The 18,636-nt window shown below is 32.1% G+C and overlaps 2 protein-coding genes across 8 annotated transcripts; both read right to left on the bottom strand.

The window, feature by feature from the left end:
• Positions 1 to 2,173: 2,173 nt before the first annotated feature.
• Positions 2,174 to 6,258, bottom strand: LOC114400446 (myb family transcription factor PHL7-like). 4 transcript variants are annotated; one of them, XM_028362891.1, is made up of 7 exons: positions 5,868 to 6,258; positions 5,197 to 5,449; positions 4,527 to 4,603; positions 4,381 to 4,429; positions 4,240 to 4,297; positions 4,077 to 4,146; positions 2,174 to 3,025 (listed from the first exon to the last, which is right to left on the bottom strand). In XM_028362891.1, exons 2-7 carry the CDS (start codon positions 5,405 to 5,407, stop codon positions 2,672 to 2,674), a joined length of 819 nt encoding a protein of 272 aa, XP_028218692.1. In that variant the 5' UTR covers positions 5,408 to 5,449; positions 5,868 to 6,258; the 3' UTR covers positions 2,174 to 2,671. The 4 variants fall into 4 exon arrangements, with proteins under 4 accessions (XP_028218692.1, XP_028218691.1, XP_028218693.1 ...); XM_028362890.1 differs by having other exon boundaries at positions 5,197 to 5,418; XM_028362892.1 differs by having other exon boundaries at positions 4,387 to 4,429; positions 5,197 to 5,418.
• Positions 6,259 to 7,561: 1,303 nt separating this feature from the next.
• On the bottom strand, positions 7,562 to 12,657 carry LOC114400477 (translocase of chloroplast 34). Of its 4 annotated transcripts, none has more exons than XM_028362945.1 (8): positions 12,547 to 12,657; positions 12,094 to 12,200; positions 11,860 to 11,967; positions 11,632 to 11,756; positions 11,221 to 11,485; positions 8,352 to 8,420; positions 8,103 to 8,264; positions 7,562 to 8,000 (listed from the first exon to the last, which is right to left on the bottom strand). In XM_028362945.1, exons 2-8 carry the CDS (start codon positions 12,187 to 12,189, stop codon positions 7,887 to 7,889), a joined length of 939 nt encoding a protein of 312 aa, XP_028218746.1. In that variant the 5' UTR covers positions 12,190 to 12,200; positions 12,547 to 12,657; the 3' UTR covers positions 7,562 to 7,886. The 4 variants fall into 4 exon arrangements, with proteins under 4 accessions (XP_028218746.1, XP_028218743.1, XP_028218745.1 ...); XM_028362942.1 differs by having other exon boundaries at positions 12,435 to 12,602; XM_028362944.1 differs by having other exon boundaries at positions 12,440 to 12,602.
• Between the last annotated feature and the right edge of the window lie 5,979 nt (positions 12,658 to 18,636).

Raw genomic sequence — 18,636 nt, 5'->3', positions numbered from 1 at the left:
ATGTCCTGTTGTGTGTGCCTCTGTGTGTGTGTGGGGGGCGGGGGTGCACTGCAACTTATGACCATTACCTGGTTGCATTTGCTATAACTAGTTAAACATTTTGGTTTTATACTAATTTCTTTAGGATAAATGATAGGAATTGAGTATCCCAAGGAAAATGCCAACCTTGGCCCATAAATTGGTTTTTGATTTGGGGTTACTAACTATAGCATGATTGGAAAATGACGGGAGACTCCAAATCAAGTTTAAGGTGAGTGAACGCCATACTAAGAAAAGAATATTTGATTGTTTTAAACCAAAACTGCTTTGTTACCTATAAGTATATTTTGTATTGGGTTGAGAGATTTACATTTAGTTTTTGAACAAACTTGCTTTTGGGATGAAAATTTCTAATTATGAATCATTTTACTTCAAAATTAATTTTAGGCTTAAATATATATTATTTTTTTTTCAGTTTACTATTTAAAAAATATTTTATTACTTGATATTTTTAAATTTTTACTTTTGATATCTGTTGTCAAGTAACGAGGTAACATTGTGTTAGCTTGTGATATTATCACTTAACTGATGATGATCCTTTTTAAGTTTGTCACTTCATTATTTAATGGACTAAGACTGATAATATGTTTCATAAACAAAATTTTGGAAATGTGAACTAATAAAATAATAATAAAAAAAATTAAGTAGTAAATTAAAGAAGAGATATAGGTATGAAAGATATATTTAAATTTTAATTTTAACTAATTTTTTTCACTTTTAATTTTAACTAATATCAATTTTATAAAATGAGGATCATTCAAAATTAAATTTGCAATACTCATCAAAACATAATTACTTAATTAGTAAGCTCTTCGGACTTGATAGGACCAAAGCACTTTCACCAGGTTAAATCACTGTTCCATTTATCAATTGTTTGAAATATTATAGGGTGCGCCTGTATGGGGAGGCTGAAAGGGTTAGTATAAAGTGGAAAAAAAATCTGTCATTAGGTAAAAACAAACAAAAAATTACAACACTTTTTCAACTATTTTCATATTTGAATGGCTAAAATCTGTAGAGTGGTGTGCAAATGTGATCAACTTGATCTCACATTTTACGTGAAGTGGGATTTTATTTAAAATTTCCAATCGTCTTTTCTTGGTCCTCTTTCAAACAAGTACAGTACACAACTTATGTTTGCCTAATTAATGTTGAACGTATGAGTATGCCTGCACTGGCTGCACCCAAATGAAAGGATTGTTAAGGTGGAGAAGAGGGACAACGCTACACTAGACAAAGAAACGGTCATTAATCTTATCTTATCATGAAATACTTAGTTAACATTAATGTCAATTACTATGGAACAGAGTCATAAATAATGAACTGTCTGAAACACTACTTTTTGGCAAAGCTTCGCTGAAGTTTGGGGTTAATGTATATCTCTTAGAACACGGTTTGACTGGAGATAAATTTTTAGTTTTTCGGAAATGTTAGGTTGAAAATTTAATTTTTCATGTTTGGTACCAATAAATGTTTTTTAATCAGTTTTTCATAAAAAAAACATAAAAAATGTGAAAATCTTATTTTTTTGAGTTTAATTATTTTTTGTTACAGTAAAAAAAATGTCATGTTATTTTTTATTAAATTATATAATATGATAAATAATTAAAATAATCAATAAAAATATACACAACTTTTTAATTTTTAAAAAAAATTATTTAAAGATTTACAATAGTCAACCAAATAAATTTATTTATTTCTAAGAAACATGATTGCTTGTGAATCATGATTCCCAGACATACAAAAATTTATTCTCTACCAAAACGTGTAAAAACAATGTATTATAAAAGTCAAGTGAAGAAATACTAAGAAGTAAAAACATATACTTTAACACTCTTTTGACCATTTTTTTAACCCTTTCTTTTATTAGTTAAAATTTATTAGAAATTACATAATTTTACTGATTTTATACTCTACAATAAATTTTAATTAACAGAAGAGAATATCTTAGAAAAAATACGTTAAAAGAGAATGTTATTAAAACTCTTCGAATCAAGAAGTGTAAATGTCAATTTCTGATTGAATCACAATATAAGAATTCTTACACTCACAAATCACAATACATCCAGTAGTACAGTTTTGTTTTTTTTTTGGTTGAATATTTTCATACTTTACGGAGAAAGAAGATATAGTATTACTCATAGCCTCATAGGTTAGATAGCATCACAATCACAAGTATAAATATGCTGAACAACATTAACCTCGAAGAAAATACATAATTAAATTAAATAACTAATATAAAGGGAAGCTGGTCATTACTATCTCCAACAATAAGAACCAAGTCCTTTCTCCCCTGATTAGGTTAGCTACAAGGATCAAACAATGTCGTCACCAGCTAATTGATACCTTTGATATTGACTTAGATCATAACTTGAACATCGATAAGTATCATGCACCCAACATTCATCATCCATGACCACACGTGTAATGCAAGTCAAAGCATTTCTGTTGGATGGAGAGTGCAGTGTCTATGACTTTCAAACCAGGAGAGAAGAATGCATCTATATCTACATTAATATGTACAAATGGATTGCGTGAAATATAATTTACAAAGCATGATTTGTATTTTCTACCAGAAAAATACACTAAACATTACAATGAGACACATTGACCTACAAATGGATCCTAGTTCTTACTGTCCACTCTCATTATCTTCATCCTTTTTTGTCTCCAAATCAAATCCAAACCCAGCATCATCATATAAGTTTGGATCCAACTGACCAACATTGTCATTCTTTCTTACTTGGGAAGCAGTGAAGCCTTCCTTGGAACCATCATCGATTCTCTGTTTTTTAAGTGGAGACACAGTGCTTGCAAGGGCATCACTAGATCCAGAAGCCTCTGACTGAGGATGATTTTGCTTATCATGGGACAAAGGGAGGGTTTCCGAGGTTGTCAAGGTACTACCTAATTTCTGCTGTTCCTCTATGATCTTTTGCAAGTATTTACCCTGTGCTTCAATTCTCATTTGTAATTGCTTTTGAACCTGAAATGTCATTGAAAAAGATGCAAGGCTTTTATCATTATCAGAAATGCTTCCTCATAGAAGCACAATACTATTTATTTTTTTCAATAGAAGCACAATACTACTTATTTTTTTCAATAGAAGCACAATACTATGAAATTTAACTAGTAGCATTTATCTTATTATTGGTTTACGCAAGTCCTGAGGTTAAATAGAAGCTAATAATTCCTCTTAATCAGAATACTTATTTAAGTGATGGGTTCACCCAGCCAGCAAAAGATGCATGACTCGGACAGATTAACATAATTGACATATTTCAAAGAATTACAAAAAATTTACAAGCCAACCAATTAAGAAGTGCCTTCTATTTACTCCCAATGTACTTACGGAATGTTCAAAAAGTTTTGGTAAATGAAGAAAAAATAAATGAATTCGAAATTAAATATTAAATCATTTGTGTAAAAATTGATCCATTCTCAAATTATTATTGACATTTGAAGTTTCTATTGTAAGTTAAATTTAGACTAATCACTCATCAACCACATGAAAGCTTATTCAGTTGCTTCTCTTTAAGATACATGTCACATGTTCCAATTTCATTCAATCAACAAAAAATAAAAATCATTAATACTGTAATAACAAACAAAATTGACTTAATTTGTCAATGGCTGAGATTGTTAAGGAAATGATATAATACAAGGATGGATGAGGTAGAGAGTCCAAGTTTAATCATACAACAGCGAAATCAAGATGGGCTGAGAAAATTAGATACTTGCAAAAACTGTGTGGTATGAGCTCTAAACAGAAGAGAAATGATCTGTCTGCTATCTTCGGGGAGATACAGGAAGTATATTGTTGCATGTTATTCTGAACCCATTATTTTTGCCCTATTTCCAGCTTACAGAAATACAGATTAGTATGTATTATCATCGTTTTTATTTCTTTTTTATCTTTTAGCATATAACTCTTTCTAAACCTCTAACCCATGATTACTGAACAAGAGGGGAAGTAAGAGTGCTAAATAGTGTTCTCTTTCAGCAATTAGGAAAAATAGTAAGAGCAGGTACCGAACCTCAAGCTGCTCATGCAGACGTTTTTGAACCTCCATCTGCATTCTTAGGGCATCATTGATTGGCATTCCCCTGGAAGCCGTAAAGGTTTCATTAAAATGTCAGAAGAGGAAGCACAGTTGGAGGAGTTATAAATTATCTAAAGAAAACAATTATGATACCCACGAGGAAGAATCTGCACCAGAAATGCTGTCCCCAGACATCCTCTTCTCATCTTTAGGGTCTGAAAGTCCAAAATTTATTTTAAAAAAAATCACAGATTTCTAATTAATTTGTTTTAGGAAAGGGAAAAAGAAAAGAAGGCACCTTTACCATCAGCTGGTGATTCAGGCAAGTATTTTGCAAGGCGATATTTCTATATATAATGACAATATCAAAGAAGAATTAGAATCAATTTATAAAGTTGACATTTTATGTGCACATACCTAAATTATTAAGCAAGATAATAATACCTGTAAATGACTTTTAACATGATAAATGGTCAGTCCAGGAACACCCATCACTCTAAGAACACCTTTTGGTGTTGCTCCTGCCATGATTAATTAAAAATATTTAAAAAGTTTCCAGGAATATAGGTAAAAATAAAAATAAAAATGGCACTTCCTGAAGAATTAAAAATATTCACTCATGAGTATCAGATATGACTATTTTTTCTCAAAAATAAAAATAAAAATGGCACTTCCTGAAGAATTTTCAAAATTATTAAAAAGGTGAACTGATTTTGTGTCAAAATAAAACTTCCGGGTCATTTATAATTTAAAAGGTAGGATTAACACTCATTTATGGCTACATTAAATTGAATTCAATTCACACAGTTCAAATATGGTATTGTCTATTGGTATGCAATTCAATGCAATCCTTGGAGTGCAAGTAACAAGATGAACAAGTACTCAACAGTTACAGGAATAAATTGATCACAGCTTTCAATAAAAACACATAACCAGCCTTCATGTGCTAAAACCAAGTAAGGCTCACATACATTACATACTTAAAAATGAGACAAACGATTCCCATATTACATTCTCTTTCCTACAAGCTTTTGCAAGACAATAATAAATTATCAGGAAAAGAAAATTCCCGAGAGGAAGTTCTTTAATCTCAATATTGAAAAGAAATACCCACTATCTGGTCCACCAAGTTGTGTAATGGCATCCACAAAACGGTCATGAAGATCAGATGTCCACCTTAAACGTTGCTTCCCACTTCCCCCAGAAGGTGCAGCAGTTTTTACAGCCGATCCACCCAAAACCCCAGCATTTGCAAGCTGTTCAGCACCACCTTGAGATTTATGCGGCACCATGCTAGCCGGTGAAAATTTCTTTGTGTGATACATAGTTAAACTGACTACAATTCACAAAAAATAAACAAATTCCAGCTGAAATTTGCAAGAACAAACAAAACATAATCATCAAATTTGATCCACCCAAGGTTTTAAATTACTGTCACCAGTTTTGTCTATTCTTTGATATTGCAGAAAATTGCTGAATCAATTGGTTGCAGACACCCCAAAAACCTTGACTTGCAGCCAAAATAGAAATCTTAGAAAACCTAGGATCCACCCTATTGGTAATACACAACAGCACTAGAACCTACCCACCATGGAACCATCTATGCACTTCATTCACATCAATAAAACCCAAGTCAAGCACCCTTAACTAAAATTTAAAGGAAACAAAAATTAAAAAAAAAAAATTCCTTAGGTCAATTTATGGACACCAAAATAAAACTATTCAAGGTTTAACTACAAAACTAGAAATCTAACAACAAAGGAAATATAATTAAAGTAAATTTACCTAAGAGAGTTAAAATTGGACAGGAGATTGTGGAGGGTTTGAAGAGAGATCCAAGAACGCCAACAAACAGCCACAAGAAGAGCACGGAGAACTCATTCTCCAACCCGAAGTCGACGCATTCGGAATTCGCGAAAACGACGACGGATTGAATTGGAGCTTGGCGGTGCCAAAATATAACGTTGTGAATACTATATTTTCCGGGAATCTGAGGGAGAAAAGAGAATGGAAATTATAATTTTCTCGGGAAAAGTTAGAGATTGGGGATTGGTGGTGTTGGTGTGTGAATTGTGAGTGTGTCTGAACGCGATTTTTATTTTGTTTTTGTTTTTGTCTTTCAGGAAATGATTGGATTTGAGAGAGAGAGAGACGTTATGAATCCCAACGTTGAATTGAACAGACGGCGGCGTTTTAAAGGGACGTTGTCGTTAACCGAGGTGCTGGGGACCCACGCGCTTGTCACGTGTCACTGCTCCTCTTTGGGTGTCGTCGTTTCTCTTTGACATCAACGCCGTTTAACTCTCGCCAAGACAAAAGATTCCTTGCATTGGTGGAGTAGCCGACTAATTATATTAGTATATTTGTTTTATTGTTTTATTTTGTGTATTTGTTTCTATTCTTTCTTGATAATCATTCTGTTTAATATAATTTGTTTCATTCATTTCTTGATACCAATGCTGGTACTACTTTGGAAAAATATATAATATTATTAATTGCAGTACTTGGCTAGAACTTAAAATTTGGTAGTTGTATATTTTAAAATAATTATTATTTTATATTTTTATTTATTTCAAATCATTCTTCATCTAATAAATTAGGAAAATGAATTTTTAATTTTATTTTAATTAAATAAAATAAGAATGATGTTGTATTATTATTTTGACAACATTATTATTATTATTATTATAAAATATGAAATTTGATGATTTTATTGAATCTTTCATTGGTCATTTGTACGTACGATTGTACAAACTACCACTACCCAAACATAGTGAGCATTTTGGTGAATCTTTTTCAAGAGAAATTGTGTCATTTATTTATTTATTTTAATTTTTGTGAAGAAATTCTTTATTTTCAACAAAAATATCTAAACTTATCTTTACGCATTTTCTTTATATATACCAGTAATTAGTGGTTTTAGATATATCATGTAAAAGCAAATGTGTAAAGATAAGTATTAGATCAAACAATATTTTTAGCATTCAAACATATCTTAAATTTAATAATAAATTTACCGTTAAGTATAATAACGACAAAAACATAATTGTTTGTACTGGAAAAAATAACATTGGTTCTCTTCAAAAAAAGAATAACACATTGGAGTCTTTGTAATTAAAATAATTTTTAACATACATTATAATCAATAAATAACTCAACATTAATTTATTAAAACCAATTGTATTAACATTAAAATAACCTAAACCTTTGATCTTATGCTATAAAGTCGTTGAGGAATCCACAGTTTTCTAATGGGATGCAAAACCCATAAAAATGGACAAGACAAAACAGTTTTGTTACTACACAAAACCAAGTACCTAAAAGGCTAAAACCGGAACATTTCACGGATCGAATTCAATTTAAATCCTCATAAAGTCAAAATCAAACCAAACCTTACTTTTGAATGCGCTAAATAAAAACCAGAAAAAGGTTGTAAATTAGCCCCGCTATCACGTAATCCCTGTTGTGCCCTGCAGTAATTATCAATATTTCATATCATTAATATCGATACTTCGGGCTAATTTTCTTAGAATATCAAGCTATTATCGATAGTAGCCACATCTAGAGCTATGTTTACAAGACAACTAAATACTAACATTAACAAACTGAATCATGCAAAAGCCAAAAACTTACCAGCATACATGCAATCCTCTCAGGCACAAACAAATTCCTATGCCAGACTACTAGCAATTACAGTATAAGGAAAATCATCCAAGTTTCACTCATAGAACAGACAAAAACTAAAATGTGTCAGCAAAGGAGGCTAAAACATCAATGGAATTTCATGGGCACAGAAATGCACAACTAATATAAATCTCTCTTCCGAAAAGCGGCATCGCGTCTCTCCCATGTTGGCTTTCTCTCATTTGCAATGTCCTTCTCGATCAGTCCTTTTATTGGCTTCATGATAAGGAAGTACTGCAGAGAGGAACAATAAAATAAATAAGACGAGAAAGAAATCATTGCTCCTCTGTCAGTATAATGAAAAAATAAAATAAGCCTCAAAGTTCAAGAGCGTACTTGGAGAGCGAACACGAGAGGAATCCATAATTTTCCTCTCTGATTCGGATTTGGCCCTTCAATCAAATTCTTGTCAACATGAATAGACTCACTTTTGTTCAATGCGATTTCTGTGATTGTCTGGACTAGATTAGGAATCCAAGCAGTCCCATTTGGAAGAACCTGACAGCAAGAAACACACATTCTCAGACTAAGCAATATAAATGAATTAAAAAGACAAAAATAAATTGTATTTAGCCAATCTCCAACCTTTTCATCACTGTCATTTTTGTTGCATCTCCCACTGTTCTCGACCAAAACAACAGGAATTGAAGCAGCCTAGGATTTTACCCCAAAAAATGTAAGATTAAGCATGGAAACTATCAGTTATACACACACACGTACGTAAAAAGAGGTATGTGTGGAAAGAACCAGGTAGCAATTCTTGACACTAAAATAATTTAAAGAAAAAGAAACAAACAAAATGTAAAGCTGGATATAACTTTTTTCTAAGAAAGAAACAAATATAAAAGTTCATAACCAACAAGGGAAGTAATTTACACAACAAAATATGCTCTCCTAATCTACAGAATATCTATCAAATAAATACACAGAATGAAACAATATGTTTAGACTAGAGTTGAAAATGAAAGAAAAGCCAAAAAGAAATTCTGTCCCGTAACAAAATAAGGATAAGCTATGAATCTCAATTACTTATCCAGGAGGCATCCTTCATTTTTTGCTTTAAAATTTATTAATCACTTTGGTCTTGCAGGTTGTTTTTGTTCTGTGTCTCATAATATCACTTGTCTTGCATCCTCTAGTCTCATAATGCATCTATTCATATATTCACTGACTGACTATCAATGTGTCGTCTTCACTGACCATTGAAATAAATCACACACAGCTGTAATTTTTTTTCCAATTATTTAGCATTAATTCAATTATATTTTCTATAACTGTGTTGCATGTGACATAGCTATGTTATAATGTATTTCAAATTAAGAATTTCTTGTATCACCATGTCCATGCCATATCGGACACCCATCTTCTGTTAATTATCGGGGCTTCATAGAGGATAATATATCTCCTTGAAATTCCATATATTTCACTTCAACCAGATAGACCATACAGCATGCCCCAACCAATAAAGCTTTGCAGTCCTCACCTCCTACCAAAACCTTTAAATTTTTACTCACCTAACAATTAACATCCAAGAAAAAGCCAACAGGACAGCTACACTATACTCAGAAGTCAACAGGCAATGTAATGAAGCAGAGTTCTAGCAGGGATAAATAAAATTATGAACTAATACAAATGGAAAGTTTCACAACAAATATTTATGCTTATAGTATCAATCCCACATGGTGCAGACTATATAACAGGATAGCACATAGTGGGAGGACCACTATTTTGAATATAATAAATACAAATTAAAAAATTATATTACACATATATAAATGCTAAAAAAAATTACCTAAAATTAAAATACATTTATAATTAATAGTAAAAATTCATAGCCTTGAGCTAAACACACAAGTTGGTAACAACATAGGTCAAGGAATAAAAAAAATAGAGAACAGTGATGAGGTCAAAACTCATCAGTACTTAGAAGACAAGGGGAAAAAAGGAAAAGCACAGAACAGTGAAATGAAAGACTTGTGAATTGTGATGGTCTGTTGGACAGAGAACAGAAAAAGCTTGTTGGAAAGAAAGGGACAGAGAGCTCCGTTGGAGAGAACAGAACAGAAGGGCAGAAAAAAAGGTAAATGTTCACCAAAAATTTGGAAACTACCAAAACTGACAATGGAGCTGTGGGTTTGCTGGAAATGGAGGTGCTCTTCACCAGGGCTGCTGTTAAGTCTCATCTTTATTCTGAACTTCTCACAACAGAAATAGAGTGGTTCTCTGCCTTTCTTTTAAATAAAGACTGAAATATCAAAAGAAAAAAAAAGGACCACTTCCCTACCAATAATAAGTATAATGAAGGGATTTTCCTAGGTCAACAGTAGCGGTAGCAATGACCACAAATTTTGGGAGTGAATGCTATTTGCAGCTGAGAATCCAGCGACACAAAACTCTCCAATGAAGTCCAGATTAGAAGCCTCTGCCTGCTTCACACTACTACATCACTATAGCACACTATTAAGTTTTAACCACTATGTATACTTCCCATGGCCTTTGGAAAACATGGTCAACTGAATGGCCAATCATTTACTTCCCAGTCAGGGTTATCAATAGCAGCACTTTCACAATGTAGTGTTGCATTGCAGCTGGTCCCTGCTACAGAAACTGCATCACCAGAGGGTTACTGTGTCGTGTGTTATACCCTCAATCATGCTCAAAATCATGGCAATTCACAGTTGTAGCAGCCACTGCTAAATAGGGGGTAAAAAACAACCTTTGCCACTTGTCCAACAATCTTTTGGGGTTATTTTCATGATTTCATCCCTTTTTTGATAAGAACAACATACACTGCTCTCTCACTTGTTTCAATACTAACTGGCCACACCAAGTGTTTGCTGAAACATACCTACTTCTCGGTTTTGTACAAACTGTAATGTTGATAGTTTGCACATCCTCTACTTTCAGATCTCACAAGAGTCTTCTGAGAAGAAGGTACAACCCTTTTCCTGGCTCTGTTCAGTCGCTCACCCTGTTTTTTTTCTTTTCTAAATCCTCATTCTGTTGTACCTGCTCACCACTCTGCCCTATCTTCGTGGTCTATTCTGTTCTGACTTTTTTTACTTCATTGGTTACCCTTGACACAGTTAAGATATCATCACTTGAAGGCTTAAATTTATCTGACTTAGACTTATTGTTCCTAACTTGTGTGAATACTGTATAGCTTAAGAATTTGATTTTTGATTATTAATTATGAATATATCTTTCACTTTGTGTAACTTTTTATATTTGAGCATTTATATGGGGGTAATATACATGATCTAGCTCGTATCTTCAATCTTCAAAATTGCAGTCATCTGGCTAACTGCCATCCCCACTATTTGGGATTGACAACTATGTGTCCACTCAAGGAACAGAGCACTGAAATCTAAATGCTTTAACTTCTGTTGCTTATACAATTTTGACAAACTTGGATGCATTTGAAGGATAAGATTCAATTTACAGAGATAAATACCTGAAAGGCTTCTTTCTTTATCCTGGCACCTGACCTAAGAACTTTCAAGAGAGACTCAGATCTTTGTGAAAAGAATTCATCATAGGGCAATCCATCTGGTGGAGAGAACTGGGCATGTGTGAGTGTTACAATGGCCTTGTTCCATATTCCTTTGCCAAAACTATCTGTTATAGCTTTGGCGACTAACTTATCCAAGTTGTCCACTCTGTACACATCCAAGCGATCCACGTAAAGCAGCACATCTATGGTCTTGTTCAGAAGGAAACTACTCAAACAAACACACATTCCCACAAAACAAGGGGGGGAAAAGGGGTAAGTAGAAAGGACAGACACAGTAAATCACTTTTAAGACCAAATACATGCTTTACAGGTGAAGTGTTACATGCTAAACATAAGCAATTAAGCATGTACCGTTTTATTATATCAAGTGCCATATCATTGATGTACCCCCCTTCAATGAGACCAGGAGTGTCAATAATGTTCAATGTAAAACCAGCCCTTGATCGTGACACCATCACAGGTCTTGGCCCTTCCGACTTTGCAACATAAGAAAAAATTCATTCAGACATAAAACATAATAATCGAACAACAACACAATAAGCACCCTATAGACCATCACAGGAAAGTATCATCTCAAACCTGGAAAGGACTAATCGAAACCACTCTTTCCCCAATGATGGAGTTCACAGTTGAAGATTTTCCAACACCTCCTTTTCCCATCACAAGTATAGTCAAGGAGTTCACATTCTACACCATAACAACCATGAAATTCGCATAGCAGAACAAAAAAATTGTATCAACAGTAAAACATAAACAATAATAAGCATAATTAGGTATAATTTGCAAGGGAGAATAAAATAATAAAAATAAAACCTCTTGTTTAAGATTTCCCAAGAGTTCAAGCAACTTAGTCTGGGTAGCAGGTGCGAATGTATTGATTCCAGACCACTCACGGATTTGGGACGCCATTAAAAGATGTTCTACAAACAACATTGGAAAATAGAAAGAAAGAAAAATTAGAACAAGAAAATAATTGTGGTCTATTGCATATTCCACAACACACCAAGAAAACCTAACAGATTAAAAAAAAAAGATATTATTAACCAAAGATTCAACACAATTACGAAATGTAACATGAATTCACAACAATAATCTCTAAAATACAGACATGAAAAGGTAAAATGTTTGAGAATCATAACTGCGAGATACTAAACCTTACGCCAAAAGTGTGAAAATGGAAAATTGCGAGAAGAAGAAAAGAAGCAAGAGAGTGATGAAAGGAAATGAGAAGAGAAAAAGGGGTTTGAAGCACTGCACCGCCCTTACTCTCCTTATCCGAGTATTCGAGCTTTTTTATAGCAGCAGCGTCCGTGTCTTCGACTATTGGCTTGTCCTTTAAATACTGACCTTTTCTGCCTACTCAAATATACTATGCTCTTTTTTTTTTTGTCATTTTAGCGTATTCAATTAAGATTTTAAAAGAATTTTTCATTAAATAAAAAGTTTTGTAGTATGCCATCAATATTTTTAAATAGTAAAAATAAATCTTATAATATTCAATCAAAATAATTAAAATTTTATGATAATTAAAAAGTTATTTTCAAACTTATAAAAAGTATGGATTTCAATAAATTTTATGAAACTTTAGAAAATATAAATAACACATCAATCAAACAATCTCATACAAATTTTTATGAGAAAAAAATTTACTTTTCCCAGAATCTTAAAGTGGGAAGTTATAATTTTTATATTTGGTATGTTATTAATAAAAAAATATTGTCATGAAACTATGATTTCAAGAATCAATTTTAGCTCATTTTTTAGTAAATTTCCGAGAAAAGTTTTAATTATGTATTTTATATAAATTTTTAATTTCTAGGAAACAAACCAAGCATATTTTCCACATTTCCATAAATCATGATTTTCTCAAATATGATTTTTTTCATGAATTTTGAGTATGAAAAAACTCATCTCCTACCAAATGTGTCTTAAGAATTTCTTCATAAAAGTATGAAAAAAATTTACCTTTCCCAGAATCTTAAAGTGGGAAGTTATAATTTTTATATTTGGTATGTTATTAATAAAAAAATATTGTCATGAAACTATGATTTCACGAATCAATTTTAGCTCATTTTCCAGTAAATTTTCTTGAGTGAGAGAAAAGTTTTAGTTATGTATTTTATATAAATTTTTAATTTCTAGGAAACAAACCAAGCATATTTTTCACATAACAAGGATGCTTCAATCAGCATGTGCCATTAACAAGACCCACCGCAAAATGAGAGTCAGTCTCTATAACAAACTTAGAGAAGCCATGCATGGACTTGAGCATACCGCAAACCGTGAATTTAACAGAAACAAAGTAAAGTAGTAGCAAACGCGGCCATGAATCTTCCTTGATAGTTGCGAAAGACTCCTCCACACACAACTTTAGACTCCAATCTGTTCACTGCAACATCACAACTTAATTTCTTTTTATCCGTGTCAATTAAAAGACAGTGCCAAAAAATTATAATAACTCAGGTTATCTGTTCGATCAATTAAATTAGACCCCTTAATCATCACAATTTAATTTAATAAAGCCAGCTGGAGGAGTCCAGTTCACAGTATGGTCAACAGGAGGCTGAGGAACCTCCCCCAATAAAACTTCAGCCTCCTTCGCCCTCTGTCGGTCACAAACTAGAGCTTGAGCACGTAGTCATATCCCCAGTACTGAACCTGAGCCTGAAGTGTTGTAATTTTGTGTGTTTCAAAAAGGTTATAATTTGTTAACTTGAAATATTTTATATTTTTATCATATCTTTTTACTGTTTTAATTAGTCATAATTTCTATTTCAAATTGATTTTAATAATTCATTTAAACATAATAATTACTTATTATTTTAATTAATTATCTTCAAACCATTTTTTTATCTCTCTGTAAATTCTTTACAATACATCTTGACATCTCTTACCCTTGTATTCAAAGATTTTCGAAGAAACAATCCGTCTCTTGATTACAATTCTCACAATTCAAGAGACAATCAGTCTCTTGATACAACTGACTTTCTGAGATGAACAAAAAGATCTCCCTCCTTTAAAGCGGAGTTCCTAGATGAACTCTTAATAGATTTTGCAAGTGTTTGCCTAAGAGTTGTTGAGAAAACATTTCACAATTAAGTTCTCTTAGAATATATTTTCCTTTTTTTCGAAGTCAGACACACATATATATAGGCGCCCTTCGTGCCTTCTCAAAATGGTTTGAAGAGATGTGTCTTTTCAAATAGTTTTTTCTGACATTCTTCACTGGTAATTGATTACAGGTTTCTGGCAATTGATTACACAGTTATATTTTGAAGGGTCATGACTTTTCAAATTGAATTTCAAGAGTTCTGTTGCTGGTAATCGCTTACACATCAATGGTAATCGATTACAGCTTTTAAATTCAAATTTCAAAACTCTTCTAAAAGCTGATTTTTCAAAATTGTCTTCTGGTAATCGATTACCAGACAGTATAATCGATTACCAGAGCCTTGATCTCTTGGAAACATTTGTTTTGAGACAAAATCTTCATCTTGAATTAATCTTGAAACAATGTTTGTTTGTTGAAGCAACCTTGTATTAATCTTGAAGTAATGCTTAACCTTTGAATGTTTGTTGAAGTAATCTTGAAAGAAACCTTGTTTGATTATTCTTTGGCATCATCAGAATCATGTATTCATACATTCACATTCTCCCCCTTTTTGATGATGACAATAATTATCAAGTGAATTTTTTTCGGCATCATCAAAACCTGTATGATTCACATTAGTCTCATCCCATAATGTGAGAAAGTGCTAGACATTGCATTAATGAGAGGTTAAGCTTTATAGATAAGCTTTATGTGGTTGTGAGAAAGCCTAACATTATATACATATAACTTTTAATGATTTTCATATTCCTTATGGGTGGTGTATGATTTGCAAGATACACTTGATGAAATTACCCATATGAATGTCATGTGAGGATGCTTGTATGAGATTGTGACGAAATCTCTAGAGCACTTATGAATGTCGAATGTGTGCACGACCTATTAGCGCACAACAACAGTAATGACAAAGATTGTGGGGATGTAATGTGATTGCTAGACCTCTAACATACGTCAAACGTTTTTGGTTCATATAGCTTGTTACACCAACTACGTTATGTGTTAAGTCCTAACCGTCTAGGTTGGTTCATATAGCTTGATACACCATGTCTAACACATTACATCCTAAATGAGAACTTAGGAACTTATTTCTCTTTTTCAAACGTTTTAAACCTTTTGAAATATGTGGGAGATTGTTGTAATTTTGTATATTTCAAAAGGTTACTATTTTTTAACTTGGAATATTTTCCAATATAATGACATTTTTGTCATGCCTTTTTACTATTTTAATTAACCATAATTCCTATTTTAAATTGGTTTTAATACCTCATTTAAACATAATAATTACTCATTATTTTAATTAATTATATTTATTACACATTATTATTATATGACCATTTTCTAACTATAAATGAGATATTCTCCCTATTGTTTTTATATCTTGAAAAAAGTACAAACCCCATTATTTTCTCTATTTGGATTTGTAGTTCTTATCTTACTTGCTAGTTTTGATATTCCAAGGGATTTGTGCTTTACGCGGATAAATCGTTGATGACAATGTATCTAACACACGTCTCAGACTATGTGTTGTGGAGCTCTATGAGTCAAAGATTAGGTTAAGGTTTAAGTTCATCAAAGTTTGTATGTTTGTGAGATTGTGGTTTGTGATTTGGTCTTCCAAGAAACTATCTAATTTCTATTCCATCAAATACGATCAAGTGTTGTCCCAAAAACGTGACACCACCAGTAGTCATTAATACTTCTATTATATGAAATATTGGCACGAACCTAGGCAAGTATGTCTATTCTCCAAGAGTCAGATAAGGACCACCCCAAGCAAGATGCCAAACCTCCTTTACCTTAGAACAATCTCAAACAACATGAGAAAGGGTTTCAAGAGCCCTATTGTAAATAAGGCAGATTGCATGTTGCATCATATGCCTCTCTACACGTAAACCATTTGTTAGCAAGATCTCTTTGGTGATTCGCCATAACAGAAAATGGATTTTCTCCGGCTCAACCAAGACCAAACTACCTCCAGTGGAAATTTAATATTTGATATTACAAGTAATGTTTGGTAAAATTAGCTGAAAAACTCTATCCAACTTGAATAGTATTGTCTCTAATGAATGATACTTGTGATCTAGACCAAAAACTAGCTAAAAGATAGAAAACTTATTGATAGCTAAAAGTTGTTAAGTTAGCTTATTGACCCACAAGTGTTTGGTAAACTTATAGGTTAAATCATTATTTTGGTTTTCTAATTTATTTTCAAATTTTTATTTCATCCTCTAATTTTTAAATTGTTCAATTTGGTCATGTAATTTTTAAAATCAGTTCGATTAAGTCCTTTCGTCCATATTAAGGCTAACAATGTTAACATAGTAGGAACATGTGTTACTTTTACACAACATTAACGACATTCCACACCATTCACATTGTGATTCCCTACACAAAGAAAGAGGCAACAATGGACATGGTGTGGGAGCAACTAAAAAATTGCTACCTCCGTGTCGACATTAACTATAAGGGATTCGGGTGAAACAATTCTAGGATACTTTGAAGCCCTACAATGGCATGAACATGTGGGACTTCGTCCACACCAAGGAGATTCCTTACTCGTTGCGTCCCTTAATGGCTTTTTTTCTTCTTCTTGGTTTCAGTATACAAAAAAAAGAAACACTACTTACTGGCGGTTAATAAATTGCCAGAAAGTGTAAAAGCGACACATGTTTGTACTTTTAATAATGTTAACTTTGATTTGGATGAAAGGACTTTATTGAACTGATTTTACAAATTAAAGGATCAAATTGAACCATTGTTAAGTCAAAAGACATTTATGTCTTAATAAGAATTAGGGCCTTTAATTATTTTGATTAGATGTAAACAAATACAAAAATTAAAATATATGTCTTATTCAAAGTAGGTGTCTGATGTTTCGTATCTGACACTTTATGAGAACATGCCTTAAGAAATCTGTCTTAAGTTTAAGACGATAGGAAGATAGAGTTAGTTATGATTTGATACAACATTTAAGATGATATTTAAGACTTTATTTAATATTGTGTTTGAGATTTCTTTCGTAGAAATATTCTCCTAGGATCTATCAAATCATATGAAGAATAAATGAAGTTAAGATCTTAAATTCCTTAATCGTCATCAAAAGAAGAGCTCTACTACATAAAATTTGCTCTAACATAAAAGAAGTGACTACTTGTTGCAGTTCTTAACATGCAAGCTTTAAAGAGTGGATTCTCTTCATGAAAAAAAAAGATGTGCATTTAATTAAATTCCCCCAACGGGCATATTCATGAGATGAAGATCAAGTGAAAAAATCTATCCGTTGTGAGACAACGAACACTTGAAGATAGAGTCTATATATACTAGAAGCTTTGAAGACTTACAATAAGAATCTTGCATGAAAAACATTCATTATTATTTTTGCTAAAAGTTTTCTGTATATTCTTGTAAAGTTAGAAAAAACTCTCAAAACACCCTGAACATATTGAGAGGAAAAGACCAAGTGTTGATTATATATTTGTCTGTAAGATGATTCTAAATTTAGTCTCTCAACAAACTTCAACCATAAATCTATTTTGATTTGTTTAGAGGCAATAATGGCTTGGTAGGACAGAATATTGAATGCTAATCAATCTTAGGGTAGAGCTTGATTTGTAGAGCGAGAAGTTGTCGTGACACAATACTTGTAACTTGTGAGAAGTTAGTGGAACTTGATATTTTGCCAAGAATCGGACGTAGTTTCAATGGTAGAGAGGAATCAATATAACTTTGTTTGTCTGTCTGATATTTCTTGCTTTCCTTCTTCTTTCAATTGACTCAGGGTCTGAATTGGTTTTTAGGCTTTTGAAAACATCTTATGTTTTACATGTTTATTTTTCATCGTCTAAGTGTGTTTTTTATAAGATCTATCATCTGTTTTACAAAGTGTCTTCTTCAGACGAAAAAATATTGGAAAAAAGTTTTAAATTTTTTTTAAATCACAAGTCAATTCCCTCTTCTTGTGATATTTACCTATACAACCATTTAAAAATTAAAGTATCAATCAAACTTAATTTGAAAATAAATTAGAGGATCACAATAATAATTTAGCAAAAATTCTATGTTGAAGTAACTAAAAAATATCAAATGATAGAAATAAGCATGGTTATGTAATATTTTCATATAAATTTCAATTTCATTTTATTGATAAAATTATATTTTGTGGTATTTATACTTTTGGTTTTTAAACACTTGTAATTTTTATTTATAGATTAATTATTTGTAATGATTAGATTTTAGACATACTGTGT

Source organism: Glycine soja, chromosome 19 (genome assembly GCF_004193775.1).
Source record: "Glycine soja cultivar W05 chromosome 19, ASM419377v2, whole genome shotgun sequence".
Lineage (NCBI taxonomy): Eukaryota > Viridiplantae > Streptophyta > Magnoliopsida > Fabales > Fabaceae > Glycine > Glycine soja.
Note: the sequence above shows the minus strand (reverse complement) of the source record. Positions and strands in the feature narration are given on the sequence as shown.